Source organism: Oryctolagus cuniculus, chromosome 19 (assembly GCF_051225735.1).
Source record: "Oryctolagus cuniculus isolate XC-2025 breed Fujian yellow rabbit chromosome 19, ASM5122573v1, whole genome shotgun sequence".
NCBI classification, from domain to species: domain Eukaryota; kingdom Metazoa; phylum Chordata; class Mammalia; order Lagomorpha; family Leporidae; genus Oryctolagus; species Oryctolagus cuniculus.
In genome coordinates this window covers 52,109,918-52,129,401 of record NC_142885.1, presented here as the reverse complement: position 1 = coordinate 52,129,401, position 19,484 = coordinate 52,109,918, and the positions used below count along the sequence as shown (strand labels likewise).

General features: G+C 51.1%; 1 protein-coding gene across 28 annotated transcripts in view; it reads left to right on the top strand.

Moving 5' to 3' along the window:
- Positions 1–11,638, top strand: part of TNRC6A (trinucleotide repeat containing adaptor 6A) — a 101,984-nt gene extending 90,346 nt beyond the window's left edge. For all 28 annotated transcript variants that reach the window (XM_089321717.1, XM_070064558.2, XM_070064564.2 and 25 more), the window contains 7 exons: positions 2,081–2,239; positions 3,266–3,406; positions 4,601–4,708; positions 5,980–6,201; positions 7,562–7,632; positions 8,394–8,533; positions 8,841–11,638. In XM_089321717.1, coding sequence (XP_089177843.1) covers positions 2,081–2,239; positions 3,266–3,406; positions 4,601–4,708; positions 5,980–6,201; positions 7,562–7,632; positions 8,394–8,533; positions 8,841–9,216 — 1,217 coding nt within the window. In that variant the 3' untranslated portion in view covers positions 9,217–11,638. The remainder of the gene's footprint in view (positions 1–2,080; positions 2,240–3,265; positions 3,407–4,600; positions 4,709–5,979; positions 6,202–7,561; positions 7,633–8,393; positions 8,534–8,840) is intronic.
- The last annotated feature ends 7,846 nt before the right edge of the window (positions 11,639–19,484 follow it).

Genomic DNA, 19,484 nt, shown 5'->3' with positions numbered 1-19,484 from the left:
ATTGATGGGAATTTGACGCTAAAGATATTCTTCATTTCCCAACTGCCACATCTGATCCATCAATGAAGAATGGCCGCTCCACTTCAAAATTACATGATTTATCCTGGGTGATCTCTCTCGAGGGCCTCCTGATGGGTTCCCTGCTTCCATGGTTACCTCCCTCTTCTCTGATCCATTTCTTTTTTAAAGATTTATCTTATTTATTTGAAAGACAGGGTTGGGGGTTTGAGGGGTGCAGACAGAGAAAAAGGGAGATCTTCCATCCACTGGTTCACTCACCAAATGGCCTCAAGAGCCAACGGGCTGCCAAAATCAGGAGCCATGAGCTTCATCCAGGCCTCCCACGTGGATGTAGGGACCCAAGGACTTGGGCCATCTTCCACAGCTTTCCTACAGGCATTAGTAGGGAGCTGGATCAGAAGTCGAGCAGCTGGGACTCAAATGGGTGTCCATATGGGATGCCGCCATTGCAGGCAGAGGATTAACCTGTTGCACCACAATGCCAGCCCCTTCTAATCCATTTTCAACACTGCAGCAAAGCGATCTCAACACAAAGCTTCTCTTTTTAAAACCCTTCAATATAAAAGAACTTCCTGTGGCTTGCAGAGTACTTCATGAAAGTGCTGTGCCTTCAGGCAATGGGATATAGTGTGGTTGAAGTGGGAGGGTGTAAGCCAGTGAGTTCCCTGGCCCAGGACTAACTGCAGTGTGCCTGTCACAACAAGGCCCACTGGGTCAGGGACCAGCTTAGCGGGACAACCCATAAGGGTGCTGGTTTAAGTCCCGGCTGCTCCACTTCCCACCAGCTCTCTGCTAATATGCCTGGGAAAGCAGCAGAAGATGCCCCAAGTCCTTGGGCCCCTGCATCTACATGGGAGACCTGCCGGAAGCTCCTGGCTCCTGGCTTCAGACCAGCCCGGCTCCGGCCGTTGTGGCCATTTGGGAAGTGAATCAGTGGATGCAAAATCTCCCTTTCTCTCTGCCTCTCTGTTACTCTGCCTTTCAATGAATAAATAAGTCTTAAATTTAAAAAAAAAAAAAAATGACACATTGGATCATTCTTGCCTTCAAAATCAGGGCCCAGTTCCTTGATGCTGTGCATTCTTCCACTTCTCATTCTTCAGACAGAATAGTTCTCAGTTCCACAAACACAACACGACATCTTTCTCTTTGGGTCTTTGCACAAGCTGTACTCACTGCCTAGAACCACTTCCCCAGTCCTTCACACCCCTCGCCTCTCCTGGCCACATGTTCTCTCCTTCCTGTCTGCTTTGAAGATATATTGTCACTGAGGGCAATACCCCATTGATTGGTCTTGGGCACTTTCCTACATCCAGCATTCGGCGCAGCCACTGCACTGTTCCAGTGAGAGTGTGATGTGCTTTGCTACTTGTAGTAAAGCACTAGTCATTGCAAGGTGTGAGGAATAAATCGCAGGATGACAAGTGATTGTTTCTAAGGTTACATTGTGGCTATATGGGATTACACACTTACTTTGGTAAAGAATGTTTTGAGTGCTGTGTATTTACAAGGAAGTGGAGTATGGGGTAGGAATGTCAACATCCTGGTAGAAAATAGTATTGAGTCTTTGCATTGCAAATACAGGCATCTTGCAGGCATAGTGCTTTCTGGATTCTGAGATAAGCCTCTACCACTGACAGTGATCCTGACCGTGGTTGGTTCTCTGCTGTCACAGTTCTGTTTAGCTTCCTCTGATTCCTCATTTGCATACACACACACCCCCAGTACAAGAATCTCCCCAACAAAGAGTTCACTGTACCTGTTCTTTGTTGTTTTTGTCTTTTTTTTTTCACTTGTTCTTAATTTAGAAATAATTCTAAGCTCTGATTGTGATCCCTTATGATGGCTCTAGTCCCTGTATCCTCCTTGATCTGAAGTCCTCTGATCAGTCTCAGGTCCCCTTCATGTGAGACGTTACAGTGCCAGTAGAGACAAGAGCTGAAGTCTGCAGAGAGCTGTCTTCTCTCTTTGCACCTCTGCACAGTTTACAGAACACCTGGGAACCCACAGATCTACATTTGCTCCTGTACTTTGCTCACGACCATTTTTCTCCTTTTAGGTGCTATTTCAAGTGGTTTCCGGCTGGAAGAGTCTCCATTTGTTCCCTATGACTTTGTGAACAGCAGTACTTCACCAGCCAGTCCTCCAGGTTCAATAGGAGATGGCTGGCCACGTGCCAAATCGCCTAATGGCTCTAGCAGTGTTAATTGGCCACCAGGTAAAACACTAACGGCTTTCCTGAAACTGTGTTTCCAATAAAGCATTCTCACGTTGGGCTTACTGACTAATGATTTCGTCCCATCCTGCGTGGTCGGACTCTCTGCTGGTAAGAAGGGAGCATGGGTGATAGAGGGAAAGTTGGCCATGAGGTCTGCTGTGTGTCCACCTGTTCCCGGTGACTGGACACTCCATGCAGTGAAAGTGGAAGGAGTCCCATAAAAGTCTTAATTCATTGTTCCTCTTCGGCTGAGTCAGGGAATTAACTTGACATTATTTTGGGTTATCCAGAGGAATTGCTAGAAATGCATCCATAGCCACTCTGTCTGACGTCCAGCTGCTGTGGCTTTGTAGTTTGTCATAAAGCACTTTAAAATGTTGCCTCTTTAGAAATACAGTAACCTACCCCTTAAAGTGTACCATTTATATATGCCTGTTTAAATGTTTAACTTATGTTAAAGTTAAATCTATATTTAATAATACATACAATAATTATATGTCTGTTTATGTCTACACACACGGGCAGCAGGTTAAGCCACAGCCTGTGATGGCAGCGTCCTGTCTGGGCGCCGGTCTGAGTCCTGGCTCTTCCACTTCCGATACAGCTCCATTATGCACCTGGAAAGCAATGAAAGATGGCCCACTTGCTTGGACCCCAGACACTCATGGGAGACCTGGATAGAGTTCCAGGCTCCTGGCTGCATCCTGGTCCAGTTCAGTCATTGCGGCCATTTTTGGGGGTGAACCAACAGATGGGAGATCGCTCTCCTTCTCTCCATGACTTTGCATACACACACACACACACACACACACATACATGTATATATACACACATACATATATATCAAAAAATTTCACATTACTCATAAAGAATAATTGATATTATAATGGCTGTATTACTGAACCAACCTATTAGGATATTAGTGTAAATTGGGAAATATGTAAGATTTTAAAAGTTTTAAATGTTTAATAATGTACTTTAAAATGATTATTAAGCCTTAAACTAATTTTAAGCTTCCATTTCCAGAATTTCGCCCTGGTGAACCATGGAAAGGTTATCCAAACATTGACCCCGAAACTGACCCTTACGTCACTCCTGGCAGTGTCATAAACAATCTTTCAATTAATACTGTGCGGGAAGTTGACCACCTCAGGGACAGGAACAGTGGTACGTGGGGGCCCAAGTCCGTTTCTGACGTGCTGGGTGATAGCTTGGGAGTGGCTCAGAAGATGGGAAATTTGGGGCAGCAAGTCACCCAAGCACCTCAGCGGCCCTGCCATCCAAGGGAATCATGGGAATGAAAGCAGGATCCTCCTTCTCCCAGAAGTGACTTGCTTATTGCGCCCTCTACAACGATGAGGGTCCGTCATCCCTTGATGTAGTAAATACATAAATGGGTTTACGTTGACACAAAGGGCCAACAAACATTTGCTTTCCAGTAATTGTGTTAGCAACTAAAGGTTACAAGACTTCAGTTATTAGAAAACAGGTGTTTTGCAGAAGTTTATATTAATTAACAATATATGTCCATACAATTGGACTATTAAGTGACTTGCATCTGGAGAAGTGAAAGTAGGGGCACAGACCCAAGCATACAACCTCCCGGCATGGTGACAACCAGACGACTCCGCCAGCTTTCAGAAACAGGCTTTCTTGCCTGTGGAAGGACCTGAAGGGAGAGGCGGCTGGAGCCGGCATTTGGAGTGCATTATTGAAGGCTTTGCTTGGCAGCTGGGGGTCTAACATGGGGAATCTGACAGTGGTGAGCGGAGTGCACTGGGCTGGGGGACCAGTTAGGCAGCCATCCTAGCGCTCTGGAGATGAGTCCAGAAGTAATTCAAGGATGGGAATATTTTTTTTTAATGGGATAAAGGACTAGGATTTGGAGCCGGAACATGGGCCGTGCCGGAGAAGGCTGGAGGCCTGGCCAGTGAGTTGTGCAGGTGCCAGGGTACCTTGTGATCAGGCTTGCTGGGGGAGAAGCACCAGAGTTCAGAGCAGCAGGAATGGTCCCCCTTGTAGAACCCAGTTCTGGGGAGGAGGGCCAGTGGCTGGCTGAGTTGCTGGGCCTCATTGTTAGAGTATGTTCTCACAGACGGGGGACAGGTGGGGCGGGGTGGGGGAGAGTGGGAGAGCTGACCTGAGCCAGAGTAAACACAGCAGGTTCCCCTGGCCCTGCGCAGTCTGCGAATGACTGCTTGCTTGCTGGCAGCACAGAGAGCAGTGTGCAGGGGCTGCTGCTGGGATCTTGCCCGTCTCCTTTCACTCAGCATCACTCTTCGGCTTGTGTTTCTCTGGGAGCCTTTGCTTGTTAAATGCCATGTGCCTCGCTCTGGGTAACTGGACTCCTCCTCCATACAGGGTCATCCTCATCCTTGAACACCACGCTGCCTTCAACTAGTGCCTGGTCATCCATTCGTGCCTCCAACTACAACGTTCCCCTCAGCAGTACAGCACAAAGCACTTCAGGTGGGCCTCGCCTGCACTGACCCGGGGCCCCTCTTGGGAAGGGAGGTTTTTAATGCCCTATTCTTTTATCTAGATTTTTTGTTCAGGGTTTTAGGAGACTTTGTGAGCCTGTAAAATATTTTTAACAGCATTTGTTCTTGTTTAAATTTAGTGTACCCAGCAGTCATCAACCAAAATAATGAGTTTTCTCTGAGCAGCGCTCATTCTCCCCTGAGACCACCTCTGCTGTGTAATTAAATCTAATTTTCAAAGCGGTTTTCTTTCACTTCCAATTCTCTGTAAACTAGCATGTTTCTCACATACAGTGAGCATGAGTTTTGAATTCCTAGAGACGGGAAGCGTACGGCAGAGTTCGCAGTCGCCTCTCCGTACTTCGGTGGGGCCAGTCTTCTGAGCGCACTTTTGAGTAGCGCTGGCTAGAGTTGGTGGTGATGGAAGATAGGATGTTGTCCATCCCGTTCTGTATCGTGTTGCTGTGAGCCTCACCCTCGGTGTGCCTGGCGCCCTTGTTGAGTGAGGAAGTGTGCACCAGGCATTACACTTGCGTATTTGGCTTTTTCCTCCCTGCCGTCTCCCATGGTGTTTGTTTCTTTTCCCCAAGCCAGGCAGGCTCAGGGTTGAATTCGGGCTCTGCATTGGACCTACAGGCAAAGGACTTAACCTCTTTGACCCTGAGTAGGATGTGCCAGGATCAGGGGTGGTATATGCCGAGTACGCAGCAACTCATTGACCCTGAGTAGGATGTGCCAGGATCAGGGGTGGTATACGCCGGGTACGCAGCAACTCACTGCTTGGCAAGGAGAGGCAGCCCCTGGCGAATACCTTCCCCAGGGGACTCCCGAGCTGGGCTACTTTTGCATTTTTCCATGAGTTGAACAGCAGAGTTCTCAGGTGCATCCAGTATCCTATGTCAGTCTTGAATGGCACATGACGGTTATTAAGGTGAGGATTTCACAATCGCCGTCCTTGGGCAGTGCAAAGCAAGATTTTCTGTTTTAGGTTCAATTAGAATACAGCTTGTGCACTGATCTGAGAATCCCTAGGGTCTTCAGACTCCCGATGCAGACGAATGGCCTGCGTGTGTTGAGGGAGGGTGCGGCTTCTTTGGGCTTTCTGTTTCTCTTCCTTGGTGATTTAGTTTTATTCGGGGTTTTTAATAGTTTTTGTTTGACTGCTTTTCATGGAAGAGTAGCTATTACTGTTATATAAATTTCTTTTTTCTTAAATAATATTATTCACCTCTCTCCATTTTTTTTTTTTCCTTTGAGTAGCCAGAAATAGTGATTCCAAATTGACGTGGTCTCCTGGTTCAGTCACAAACACCTCTCTGGCCCATGAGCTGTGGAAGGTCCCTTTGCCACCTAAAAACATCACTGCTCCGTCCCGCCCGCCTCCGGGCCTGACTGGTCAGAAGCCAGCCTTGTCTGCGTGGGACAATTCTCCCCTTCGTGTGGGTGGAGGATGGGGAAATTCTGACGCCAGATACACCCCAGGTAAGGGCAAAGGTGGTCGGTCGCAGGGGTTTGTTTGCCAAGCGCTCACAGGTACCAGCAGCCTCATGTGACACACCTGAGCGGTGCGTCACTCGTCACCTCGGTGCCGTGAATGACAGCGGACATAGACGGTTCCCAGCGCCTTGCTGTCCTCGGCCGTGCCCAGGCCTTGCACAGTGACTTGCTGCTGTCAGTAGGCCTGCACAGCAGGGCAGAGCCGCTGTTGGCAAGGCTGGGGAAGGTGGCAACCACCCAGGCGGCCTCGAAGACTGTGGGTGATAGCTTGGCCTATATGTCAGATGTGTTGTCGAAACAGGGACGTTTGAGGGTAAAAGAGGGGCCTGTTAATTGGTCCCGCAGGGCATGGACCCGAGTGTGCTGGAGAAACTGGGAGACGCGGTTCCCCTGTCTACACGTTCTGTAGCCTAGTGCCGGCTTTGTGCTGACACAGTGCCTGTGCTTGCCATCCCAGCCGTGCGCACACGCCCACGCGCACACACGTGCGGTTTGACTCCGAGCTGACTAGCACTTCGGCCAGTAACTAGGATGCCATGCTTCATCCCCCTGCCCCCAAACTGTCGCAGTCGTTCTCACCGCCAGGCTGGAAGTATGCGATGCCGTCTGGTCCAGTTCTGACTTCCAGTCCCGGCTGGCGGTGGGCCACAGGGCAGCTTGCGGCACTCCCTCCCTTGCGGAAAGATCACTGGCGTCCCAGCTGAGCTCCCACTTGTAGACTGACGTGATTGGATGCCGCCAAGTGGCTGGCGGTACTTGGTGAGGGAGGAGCCCCCCCCCAGGGCAGACGCGGGGAGAGGAGCAGGAACTTGTCAGAGGGGACAGCCGGTGCCAAAGCTCAGGCCTGACAGCTCCAGTTCCCTGGGAGGTATTCAAGGAAGGGGCAGGGCAAGGCTCAGCGGTGACCAAGCAGGGGCTGGGTGCGACCGCGTCTGAGGCCATCCGGAAGTATTCGTGAGGCACTGAAGGGGGGGCGGTCAGGAGCGAGCTGTGCTGCCAGGCGGAGTGGGCGCACGGAGCCAGGTGGGGAATGTGTACCCCAGACCTGGGCTGCCTGGGTGGCCGTGTGCTCTCACGTCCCCTCAAGCTCCATACCCTGAGGGATAGACATGCACAGTCCCCTGAGACCTGGACATGAGAAGGCCCAAAGGTCCCTGGTCTGGTGTGGCTCACTGCTGCCCGCCCCCGTGATGAGCTGGAGGCAAGGGGACGTAGGGAAGGAAGCCAGGGAGCGGGTGGTCCTCCGAGTGTCCGTCAGAGCCGCTGTGCTCTGCCCGTGCCACCGCCCACAGCCTTGGGAAACCGACTCGGTTTTGTTTCTTTTCTTTTCTTTCCCCTTGTTCAGGTTCCAGCTGGGGTGAGAGCAGCTCAGGGAGAATAACAAATTGGCTTGTTCTAAAAAACCTTACACCTCAGGTAAGGGCGCCAGGGCCTTGGTCTGTGTGAGCTGAGGGCTCCTGGGTGGTAGTCAGGGCTGGCCACGGCCAGTGGGCACGGAGGCCAGCCCAAAACCCAGATTCCTGGGTCTCGCCCAGCGGGCTGGGGTCTGGGCACCGGCATTTCATGAGGGCATTTAGATGGACAGATGCACGTGGCTCCTGCTACGCCTTAAGAAAGCCTGGTCTGCTCTTTATTATAATTATTGTTATCGATGTTTTATTCTCTTTATTTGAAAGGCAGAGAGAGAATGAGAATCTTCCATCCTCTGGTTCGCTCCTCAAATGCCCACAACAGCCAGGGCTGAGCCAGGCCCAAGGCAGGCGCTCAGGACTCCTCTGGGTCTCCCGTGAGGGTGGCAGGGCCCCAAGTACCCTCCCCTCCTGTCTGCTCTTTGAGCTTAGAGCATTTTCTTAGCCCCTGGCGGCTGGATATTATGAACCCAGCTCGCTTCCCACCCCAGGAGCAGTGCCTTGATGGGCCCCGTCCTCGCGTCAGGGAAGAGAAAATACGAAGCCGCAGCAGGGGCAGGGGCTACAGAACTGGGGTCCTGGGGGTGTCCGGGGGCCTCAAGGCCCCAAAGGTGCTGCTCTGGGAGGAAGGTGAGGAGGGGGCGCCGTCTCCCAGCCCAGCGAGGGCCACGGAAGCGCAGTGCCAGGAGCAGCGCCGAACCCGGGACCGCTTTCCTGCTGGCCCTCACGGCGCCTTCTCCGCCCGCCCGGCGTCCTGCTCTCTCCTAGATCGATGGCTCAACTCTGCGCACCCTGTGCATGCAGCATGGCCCGCTCATCACATTCCACCTGAACCTCCCACATGGAAACGCGCTGGTCCGTTACAGTTCAAAAGAAGAGGTAGTGAAGGCACAAAAGTCTCTGCACATGTGAGTAGGCCGTGCCCCTGCGGCGGCAAAACTGGGGGCGGGGGGGGCCCGGCGCCCGTGCCCCCGCTGCAGCACACTGCCAGTCAGCCCTGGGCGCCGTGGCTTCGCTCCCAGGAGAGCGCAGCAGGCTCTCGGCACCACGCTGGCCTGGAGGAGGTTACTCTGGGAACGGCCGGGCCGAGCCGCCCGCGCACTCCAGTCTCTGCACGGTGCGGAGCTGTTGTCCCGTGGCCAGGCTGCGCCCTTGTGTGGGAATCGGGAAGCCCTTGGGGAGCGTCCTCACGTGCCCGCTGTGCTCTCTCCGCAGGTGTGTACTGGGGAACACTACTATTCTTGCTGAGTTTGCCAGTGAAGAGGAGATCAGTCGTTTCTTTGCACAAAGTCAGTCTCTGACCCCTTCTCCTGGCTGGCAGTCTCTCGGGTCCAGCCAGAGCCGGCTGGGCTCCCTCGACTGTTCCCACTCGTTCTCCAGCCGGACCGATCTCAATCACTGGAATGGTGCTGGGCTGTCGGGAACTAACTGTGGAGACCTTCACGGCACTTCACTCTGGGGGACCCCCCATTATTCCACAAGCCTGTGGGGTCCTCCCAGCAGCAGCGACCCCCGGGGAATTAGCAGCCCATCCCCCATTAATGCTTTTCTTTCTGTTGACCACCTGGGTGGGGGTGGAGAGTCCATGTAACGGTGTAGACGTAGACTCACAAACTGTGACCTCAAGACGCGAAAGAAAGGAGCACTAAGTTGGGCTCGCCGCCTGCAGCCAGGGGCCACCTGTGGGAACAGCTATTCTCTGCACATTTTCCACTTTGTTTTCCCCAAAACATATCAGTTTGAATACTTGAATCATGCAGGCCAATATTATAATGTGAAAAGGTATCTATCTATCTACACTCCCAAATAGCGCCATACATGCTAAGCCGTATCGAACGAGCTCACTCGTGTGTATTCATCATGTTTAGCCTTCGGAGTCTTTCTTTTTTCTACCCCTCCCCTTCTTTCTCTTTTTTTTTTTTTTCTTTTTTTCTTTTGCAAAACCATTTTTTGGGCTGATAATGTATGAGCTTTTACCTTTGCACTGAAGGATGTTCTCTCCGTCTAATCGGCAACGTGGGGGGGCAGCTGTTCCAGTGTAAGTGTTTACTCAAGGATGCTCTTCCAAGGTGTGCGCTCTCTACTATGCCTTGATGTTGCCTACCTTGTTGTGGTATCGTGGAGTTTAAAAGATCAAGTTATGATACTGACTTAGGATTATTAATGAAAGTGTTGCACCAGTTTTTTCATGTTGTAAAACTAAAGAATTTCGCTCTGCAGTTTGAAAAACTGTGGCCACAGCTGTGACTTGCAGCCCACCTGCCACCCAGGACGGGCCCTGCACTTTGAATAGGCTTTCCATTTTGTTTTGAAGGTTCCCACGGTGAACCTTCTTGTTTACAGATTTTTTTGTTTGTTTTTGAGAAGAAAAATGTTTACTCTCCATCATTTAAAAAAAATTTAAAAGACAAAAAAAAAAATGGAGGATGATTTAAAAGATGCTTTCTATCTCTGGGAAAAAGGAGCAGCATTTGGCCATGTTCTTTTGTTTTCTATTCTTGTCCTAAATCAAAGAGCATGGTTCTCAGGAAAACCAGTTCCCCAGTTTAAAAAAAACAAAAAACAAAAAAAAAATCCTTGTAGTTTCTTATAGGAAAAAAAAGAAAAACCCCAACTTTTAGCACTGATACTACGTATTGCTCTGTTAAAGAATTTTCTCTGCCAAAAAAACAAAAAACAGGAAAAAAAAATGCTTAAAGCTGGAGTTTGACATTCTGCTTTCAGATGCTGTCTTTTTATTAGTGAGTGATGATGGTTTGCTAATAATCAGTAGGTAATCATTTTTGTAATCCCATCAAGTGGCTCTCTGTTTCTGCTCTCTCGTGACTGTGTTCATGTTTAACTGTTGTCCCTTAAAGCCGAAATCCGTAACTATGCATACTGTAACCAAGGTATTGGGCTTACAGAGTTGTTTGTTGTATAAAGAAAATTTTAAATGTTGTTGCAAACTAACGAGTTACACCATTTTTAAATTTCTCCCCCCCCCCTTTTTTTGCCCACAAATGGTATTATAATGCTTGCTTAGTCAAAGAAGAGAGACTAAACAAGGGTAAAAATTTTAACAGTACAGAATTTGCCATCATTTCATTGCCTTGATTCTAACTGTTTGTGTCCTAAGATGCAAAAGAAGTCAGTGGCTTTTAACTGTTTACAAATAGAATGTGATTGTAAAATGTACAGTTTGGTTGTGTTTGAATTATGAAATTTCTTCAGATATAATAAACCATGACTTTTTGGCTGCTCAACATTAATTGTCTCTTTTTTGTGAATTTATTTGTAGGCTCTTTTTTATAATGAAAGTTTCAAAGTTGCTATGTATGAGGGTTCTCATAGAGCAACCGATTAAACATCTAAGCAAAGATTTGAACATTTTCTCTGAACTCGCCCACAATGCCACCCTGAAACAATGTGAGAACGATGGGAAACTGTAGCTCGCTCCTCCGCCCTCTGAGCACCGTGGGGTCTTGGTGCTCGGAACCTTCGGTGACTTCATCTTCCCCACCATTTGTGCCCATCTCAAGCCTCAGCAAGAGACCATGTGGAACACGCAGCTTAATGACTTGACAGTGTACTAGTGTTAAACGCTCATACCTCTGTTACAGCACGCGAAATGCCACAGCCTGGACTGGCCTTTCCTCCCCTCCACGGCCCGCACCTCTCACCGCAGGGGCTCCGGGGCCAAACCTGTGTTTGTATCTCAGTGTATGACTTCAGATCATGTTCCAGCTTGCCAGGTGTAAGCTAACGTTGTTGGACACCTGAATTCCTAGAAGCAGATGTCGTTCAGTGCTTTCAGTGTATATTGACTTCCATACTGGTTTTTCCAAAAACCAAAGGTAGCTTTGAAAAACCACGTCTGGAACTGTTTGGAGCGTTAAGCTAATGGACCTTTTGGGGCTTTGAGTAGTATATAATTGACTTCAAAACCTGCGTTAATTGTATTGTTAAACGTGTTTGGGAGTTTTTTGCGCTTGTTATGTGGAAATAAAAGTGTTTGATTTAAAATTTTTAAAGTGGTTTTGATTTTTTTTTTTGGCCTGGTCCCCAAGTGTAGTGCAGCCCTGTTCCCCAGGTGACCGTCACTCCCGAGTGGTTCTGAACGTGGCCCCAGTGCCAGCCCCTCCTCCTGCAGAGCGGTTGTCCCGGCCTGACTCAGGCCCCTCCCAGCCTGCAGGAGTAAACCTTTGCGTGAAGCTCACAGCTGCGCTCTAGGGGACGTGTTCCGAGCTCTGCTTCCCGCCCCCACGCCCCGAGACTCGAGGACCCCTCCAGGGCAGCTTCCCCTGTGCTTTCTCCCGCCCATTAGGAGCAGGAGGCATCTGCCCCTCCCTGTGCTGTGATCCTGGGCAGGGGGACTGGCGGCCTAGCGGGTAACACACCAGGTGGGGCCCCCGCATCCCATGTCGGAGTTCCTAGGTGTGGATCCTATCTGTGCTCATGACCCCAGCTTCCTGCTAAGGACACCCCCACCTCCGATGATGGCCACCAGCTGTTCGTCTTTGTGACGCTGCTCGATGGAGGGCAGGAACTACTGGAAGGGGGCCTGGCTGCGGCCTGTCAACACGAGGACGAGAGGTTGTGGTGGAGCCACACTGTTCGGTTGTAGGGGTGATGAACCGGGGAGACAGGGAGAGTCGGACCCAGGGTAAGCGGTGTGAAGACAGGGATTGAGGTGAAGGGGACAGACGTGTATCAGGGCTGAGGGGTGACAGCGGGCACGGAGCGAGTTGGCTTCACAGTCGATGAAGACATCTTTTCCCCGCTGCCCGTCTGATCCAAGAACTAGGACAAGAGACCATTGGAATCTGAGTAAACCTGGACAGCCCCCAGCAGAGACCAGGTCTTTGGATGGTAGAACTCCGTTAGGCATTTGCAAGTCCTGGGCGAGGGGGAATGATGGCACCAATGTGTCAGCTTTCTCCCTCCACTTCACTCAGAACACGCGGCCTGGCCCTAGAAACAGGAAAACAGCGCCATGTTGCGCAAACTGTCCCCCGGGGGCCCCCAAACCAGTGCATGGGGCACCAGCTCTTGCCTTTTTTTTTTTTTTTTTTTTTTTAACTAGAACTGTCATCATGTGCTGTCCCTGTGTTTTCCTACTTTCTGTCTCCCCTAGAGCCACACCCAAGGGAACCTCCCTCCCTGTGGCAGCCCCAGCAGGTCCTGGGCTTCCAGGTTAGCTGGATCCTTGTGATGAGCTCACAGGGTTTCCACCGCTATGGAGCAGCACTTCAGCATCTGAGGCCAGCGGATGAATGAATGAATGAATGAATGCCAGTATCCTGGCTCTGAGCGTCCTGGGAGATGTTCCCACTGAGGAACCGGTCCTGTGTCCATGAGACCCGTCTCTCCCTTCTAACCTTGTGTCAGTCGTCCCGATAAAGATGTCAACTAGTGTAACTTAAGCTGTAAGAGCATCATCAAACCATATTTTTGATACTGTAGATACTTCTTTTTAAAAGATTTATTTATTGGGGCCATATGAGCGCCAGCTCATGTCCTGGCTGCTCCGCTTCTGATCCAGCTCCCTGCTAATGCACCAGGGAAAGCAGTAGAAGATGGCCAAAGTGCTTGGGCCCCAGCACACGTGGGAGACCTGGAAGAAGCTTCTGGCTCCTGGCTTCCGCCTGGTCCAGCTCAAGCCATTGTGGCCATTCGGGGAGTAAACCAGCAGATGGAAGACCTCTCTGTCTCTCTCTCTCTATCTCTGCCTTTCAAATAAATAAATCTTATTTAAAAAAAAAAAAAAAAAAGGAAAATGAGTTTTCACCCAGTGCCTGGTTCACTCCCCAAATGGCTGGGGATTGGATCAGGCCAAAGCCAGGAGCCAGGAGCTGCATACCTGGCTTGGGTCTCCCACGTGGGTGGCAGGGGCCCAAGCACTTGGGCCATCATTTGCTTACCTTTCCGGGCCATTAGCAGGAAGCTGGATCAGGACTAGAGCAGCAGGGACTGGAACGGGCAGCAGCAACTTAACCCACTGTGCCACCGTGAAATGCCAGAGCTCCTGACCGCCAGGTTTCTAAGTGAGGGAAAACAGATGAGAGAATTTGCTTGGTTTTTTGCCACTGTAAAGGTGTGTGCTTATTTGAATATTGACAATGGAATAAATAATAAATTGGCAACAGAAAGTTGAAAAAAGATCAATAAGTGATCCCTGAGGGTCTCTTAGGGGCCTGTGCCTGGGGTGTTTGCTGGGGCCAGGCCCCCAGCCCCAGCCTCAGAGTTCATTTGCATTTTCTACAGTGTGCATGGGGTTGGGGGTGGTTGGTTTTTGTTTTAATTTTTTTCCCTTTGAAATACAGAGAAGTGATTAAAAGGAGATTTTTCTCATGTTCTGAGTGCTAGCAATGACTGTAGGTCCTTATTGCATAATCATCAAAAGTCCCTCTCTTGGGGCAGGGTCTTCAGCCTAGCCATTAAGACGGCCAGTTGCATGTCGGGAGTGCCGGGGGTGCTGGCTCACTAGGCTAATCCTCCGCCTAGCGGCGCCGCACACCGGGTTCTAGTCCCGGTCGGGGCGCCGGATTCTGTCCCGGTTGCCCCTCTTCCAGGCCAGCTCTCTGCTGTGGCCCAGGAGTGCAGTGGAGGATGGCCCAGGTGCTTGGGCCCTGCACCCCATGGGAGACCAGGAAAAGCACCTGGCTCATGGCTCCTGCCATCGGATCAGCGTGGTGCGCCGGCCGCAGCGCGTCGGCCGCGGCGGCCATTGGAGGGTGAACCAATGGCAAAAGGAAGACCTTTCTCTCTGTCTCTCTCTCTCACTGTCCACTCTGCCTGTCAAAAAATAAATAAATAAATAAATAAATAAATAAATAAATAAATAAATTTTGTGTCTAAATTTTAATTTACTTCTTTGAAAGGCAGAGCTACAGAGAGAGGGAGGGAGAGAGAGCGAGCAAGCGAGTTCCCATTCAGGTTCACCCCACCCCCACCCAAGGCCCCCAACAGCCAGGATCAGGCCAGGCCAGAGTCAGGGGCCTGGAACTCTCTGGGGGTCTCCCACATGGGTGGCAGGGGCCTGAGCACTTGAGCCATCATCTGCACTGTCCCAGGCACATCAGCAGGAAGCTGGATCTGAGTGCTAAGTAGGCTGCTTCCAGTCCTGGCACTCCAGTGTCGGATGTGGGTGTCCGGAGCAGCGGCTCAACCTGCTGTGCCACAACACCCATCTACCCCCCAAAACAGGCTCACCAGCCCCGTGACCTTAGCCATGACTCCCTGCTGCTTCCTGGCTTCCACTCGTCACAAGAAGCAAAAGGGAACTTCGGCTTTTGGCCATTTCACAGAGAGGAAATTTCCATAGCCCAAAATGCCCAGATGTAGAGTCCACAGTTTGGGCGAAAGCAGCCACCCGTGCAGCCCCCACCCCAGCCGAGCTCTGACACATGTCCATCGCCCCGGGAAGCCCCCTGGGACCACCACCTTGGGGTTGCCATGCCACCCAGTGGTTTTCCCTGAGCAATGAGGCAAACACCCCAACGCCTTACCCAGCCTTACCACACAGAGAGCTGCAGCCACAGCTCCGAGAGTGGCAGCGAGCCCCAGTCTGGCACGGCGCCCGGGCAGCTCCACCCCCAGCCCCTCACACTCCTCCTCTGTCACAGCTGCCAGTAGCCACCCTTCCCTGCAAGGCCGAGAGCAACAGGATCAGTGCCCCCGCCCCACCTTGTACCCAGGGATGACCTTGGGGAATGCAGGGGTTCCCAAGGGAGGGACGCTGTGCACCCCTTGTCCCCATGGGACAGGCATGTGAGGCTCTGGAAGGGTCACCTGCACTGGCCTGGGGGTGGGGGAGAGGTTGGGAAGACTAAGGGCCTCCAAGAGAACCAAATCATTCATTCATTCATTCATTCAGACTGCCAGGGCTGGGCCAGTCTGAAGCCAGGAGCCTGGAACTCCATCCAGGTCTCCCATGTGAGTGGTACTTGGGCCGTCTTCTGCTGTTTTCCCAGGCGCTGGATCAGAAGCAGAGCAGCCGGGACTTGGTGCTCCAATGTGGGAGTCGGCGGCTTCACACACTGCACTACAACACCAGCCAGAGACAGGAGATCTTCCATCACAACGCATGGACGGGGCCACTCTGAAGACAGGAGATCAGAACGCAGTCCGGGTCTCCCTTGTGAGTGGCAGGGACCCAACCAAGTACTTGGGCATCCCCTGCTGCCTCCCAGGGTGCTGGAATTGGAAAAGGAGCCGGGACTGGAACCCAGGCATTCGGATACGGGATGTGGGCGTCCCATGTGGTATCTTAGCTCCTATGCCAACTGACAGCCCCCATTCAGCTATTTCTGAAATAAACATACACTGGTCACGTGATCAAGCCATTTCACTAGGACTTTACCCAAGAGAAACAAGAGATGTGTCCACACAGAGCCCCGCGCTGCTGTCCACAACACTTCATTCACACTCAGCCCAAACTGACAATGACTCAGAAACCCATCAACAGATGGACAGCGACCCAGATGCTGGCGACCACTGACATGTACAATGCAGATGACCGTCACGCTGCGTGTAGAAAGCCAGACCCAGGAGAGTGCGTGCACACTTGGTGATGCCATCTATAGAAAATTCTAGAACATGCAAAACCTAATCTGCAGTGATGGAAAGCGAATCAGTGGAGGTCCGGGGGTGAGTCTGGGGGAGATCATAAGGGCACAAGGGAACTTGGGGGGATGGCGGATATCACCTTGTGGCAAAGGTGTCACAGGGGCATGCACTTGTTGAAACTCACCCATCGGACAGTGTAAATAAGTGTGGTTGGTTGTGCTTCCATTCAGTTATCTTTTTTCTTAAATAGGAAAGATTCTCTTTGACTACAGCAGTGACTGGGCACTGGGCAGTAGTGTAGGATGCAGTAGTGCAGCATCCCATGACAGAGAGCTGGATTTGAGTCCCAGCTCCACTTCCGATCCAGCTTCCTGCTAATGCACACCCTGGGAAACAGCGGTGATGGCTCAAGTACCTGGGTCCCTACCATCCGTGTGGGGGGCCTGCGCTGAGTTCCTGGCTCCTGGCTCTGGCTTGGCCTGGCCCTGGCTTTGTGGTTATTTGGGGAGTAAACTACCAAATGAGGGATTTGTGTGTGTGTGTGTGTGTGTCTCTGCCTTACAAATAAATTAATAAATTAAGATTAAAATAATATGATGGTTTCGGGGCTGGTACTGTGGCATAGTGGGCTAAGCGCTAGCATCCCATATGGGAGCTAGTTCGAGTCCTGGCTGCTCCACTTCCGATCCAGCTCTCTGCTGTGGCCGGGGAAAGCAGTAGAAGATGGCCCAAGTGCTTGGGCCCCTGCACCCACGTGGAAGACCCGGAGGAAGCTCCTGGCTTCTGACTTTGGATCAGCAAAGCTCCAGCCATTGTGGCCCTGTGGGGAGTGAACCAACGGATGGACGACTTCTCTCTCTGTCTCTCACTCTCTCTGTAACTCTACCTCTCGGATAAATAAATAAATATTTTTTCAAAAATAATATGATAGCTTCAAAACATAAAGTACCTTTCCTCACATGACCATTGCAGCGGCCCTGGTGGGCGTGACCTTAATGGCACCCGGACTGCCCCTGGTGGGATTTTGAGCCCTGGACTTACTGACCTGTAAGTGGAGGAAACAACCACCAGGGGGCGCACTGTGGTTCCCATTTTTCCTCAAAGCACACGCCAGCAAGACAGACCACGGAGAGAGACGTTTGTGAGTGTCCATCCTCCACAGACCTGCGATCCCAGGCCTCCCACCTCGCCTCGTGAGCCCCAGTCCTGGACAGACCCTCACCGCGATGTTCACAGCAGCCTCGCTGCACCCAAACGTCCGTCCTTAGCATTTGAATGACAAGTGTCTGAAGCTCCAGCAGGCGTGGAGTCGCCCAGGGACTTTGTGGGAAGGCAGAGTCTGACTCGCTGGGCCTGGGTGTGGCTGCTGCATGTTGGGGTTATTCCCTGGAAGAGAAGTGGCTTCAGACCTCAGAGAATTGACGCTGGCGCCACTGCAGGTGGCGGCTTTACCTGCTACGCCACAGCGCCGGCTCCTAGCCTCATTTAAGTTTGCTGTGGAACAGTGGTTCTCGGACTCCTTCACACTGTAGGACCCCAATAGTTTCCTTTCTGTTAAATATTTCCTTTGACATTGGCAGCATTAGACATTGAAGGAGCAATTTAAAAAATATATTCATTTATTTACTTGAGTGAGAGAGAGACAGAGACAGACATATCTTCCATTCGTTGGTTCACTCCCCAGATGGCTGCAATGGCCAAGGTTGGGCCAGGTGGAAGCCAGGAGCCAGGAGCTTCATCTGGGTCTCCCACGTGGGTGCAGGGGCCTGAGCACTTGGGCCATCTTCTGCTGCTTTCCCAGGCCATTAGCAGGGAACTGGGTAGGAAGTGGAGCAGTGGGGACATGAACTGGTGGCCATAGGGGATGCTGGCGTCACAGACGGTGGCTTTATCTGCTCTGCCGTAATGCTAGCCTCTAAAAAATGATTCGTAATATTTATTAAGAGTAACAAATTCACTTCATGTTAAATAAATAACATTCTTATTTTTTAAAATGATGTTTCCAAAAGATCTAGGAAGAAGAGTTGTCTATTTTGCAAATCTCTTTCATGCCTGGCTTAATAGGAGATTGCTGGATTCTCGTATACCCCCTGCATTCATCCGGTCTGTTGCAACAGCTCCTGTCATAGGTTCTGGAAATCTCCACTGGATGTTCAAGATAAGGGAGACAAAAGAGAAAGGTGACATCTTGGTATTTGGAAGAATGCTATGTGTGTTTTTCAGTTGAATCTCCCTGATAAAACCCAAGAGTACATCAAACATTTCATGAGCAGTGGCATTAGAAGAGAAGTTTATGGGGGCAGATGTGTGGGGTGGTGGTTACAGCACTGCTTGGGACACCCCCACCCTTTTTCAGAGTGCCCGGATTTGGGTCCCAGCCCCACTTCCAACCCAGCTTCCTGCCTGTGTGCAAAGGCAGCAGGAGAGACCCATACACTTGGCTCCCTGCCACCCACGTGGGAGACCCAGCTGGAGTTCCAGGCACCTGGTTTCGTCCTGGCTCAGCCCCCACTGATGGGGCCATCTGGGGAGCGAATCAGTGGACGGAAGATCGATTCTCTTTCGGTCTCTCTCTCCTTCAACTAAAAAAGAAAACAAAATTTTTTTTAAAGATTTACTTATTTATTTGAAAGTCAGAGTTACACACAGAGAGAAAGGGAGGCAGAGAGAGAGAGAGAGAGAGAGAGAGAGGTCTTCCATCTGCTGATTCACTCCTCAGATGGCAACAACGGCTGGAGCTGTGCTGATCCGAAGCCAGGAGCCAGGAGCTTCCTCCGGGTCTCCCACATGAGTGCAGGGGCCCAAGGACTTGGGCCGTCTTCCCCTGCTTTCCCAGGCCACAGCAGAGAGCTGGATCAGAAGAGGAGCAGTGGAGACTCAAACCGGCGTCCACAGGGGATGCTGGCACTGCGGGCGGCGGCTTTACCTGCTACACCACAGTGCCGGCCCCGAAAATAAATTTAAAAAATGTAAAAACCCTATTTATTTTGCTGCAGAAAAATTTTGAAGTCATGTATATGAAGAGCCTTCAGCAAGTTCACGGGAAATGCATATTATGCAACCATATCTCCTTTTGGGGGACCCCATTATGTGGGCAGGAACCCCCAAACAGGGTCTGTTGTCTGTTTGGTACCAAAGCTGAGCCCTAACAGGTACTCAGGCAAGGCGGGAGCCTCCCTCGCAAATCACCTTTCCCACCTGCTGGAGTCTGCCGGGTCTTAGGTGCAGGGCGACCCGGACGAGAGGGGAGAGAGACGCTAATAAGGGGGAGGAATATTCATGGTTTTCCGAGAAAGGGGCGGTGTGATT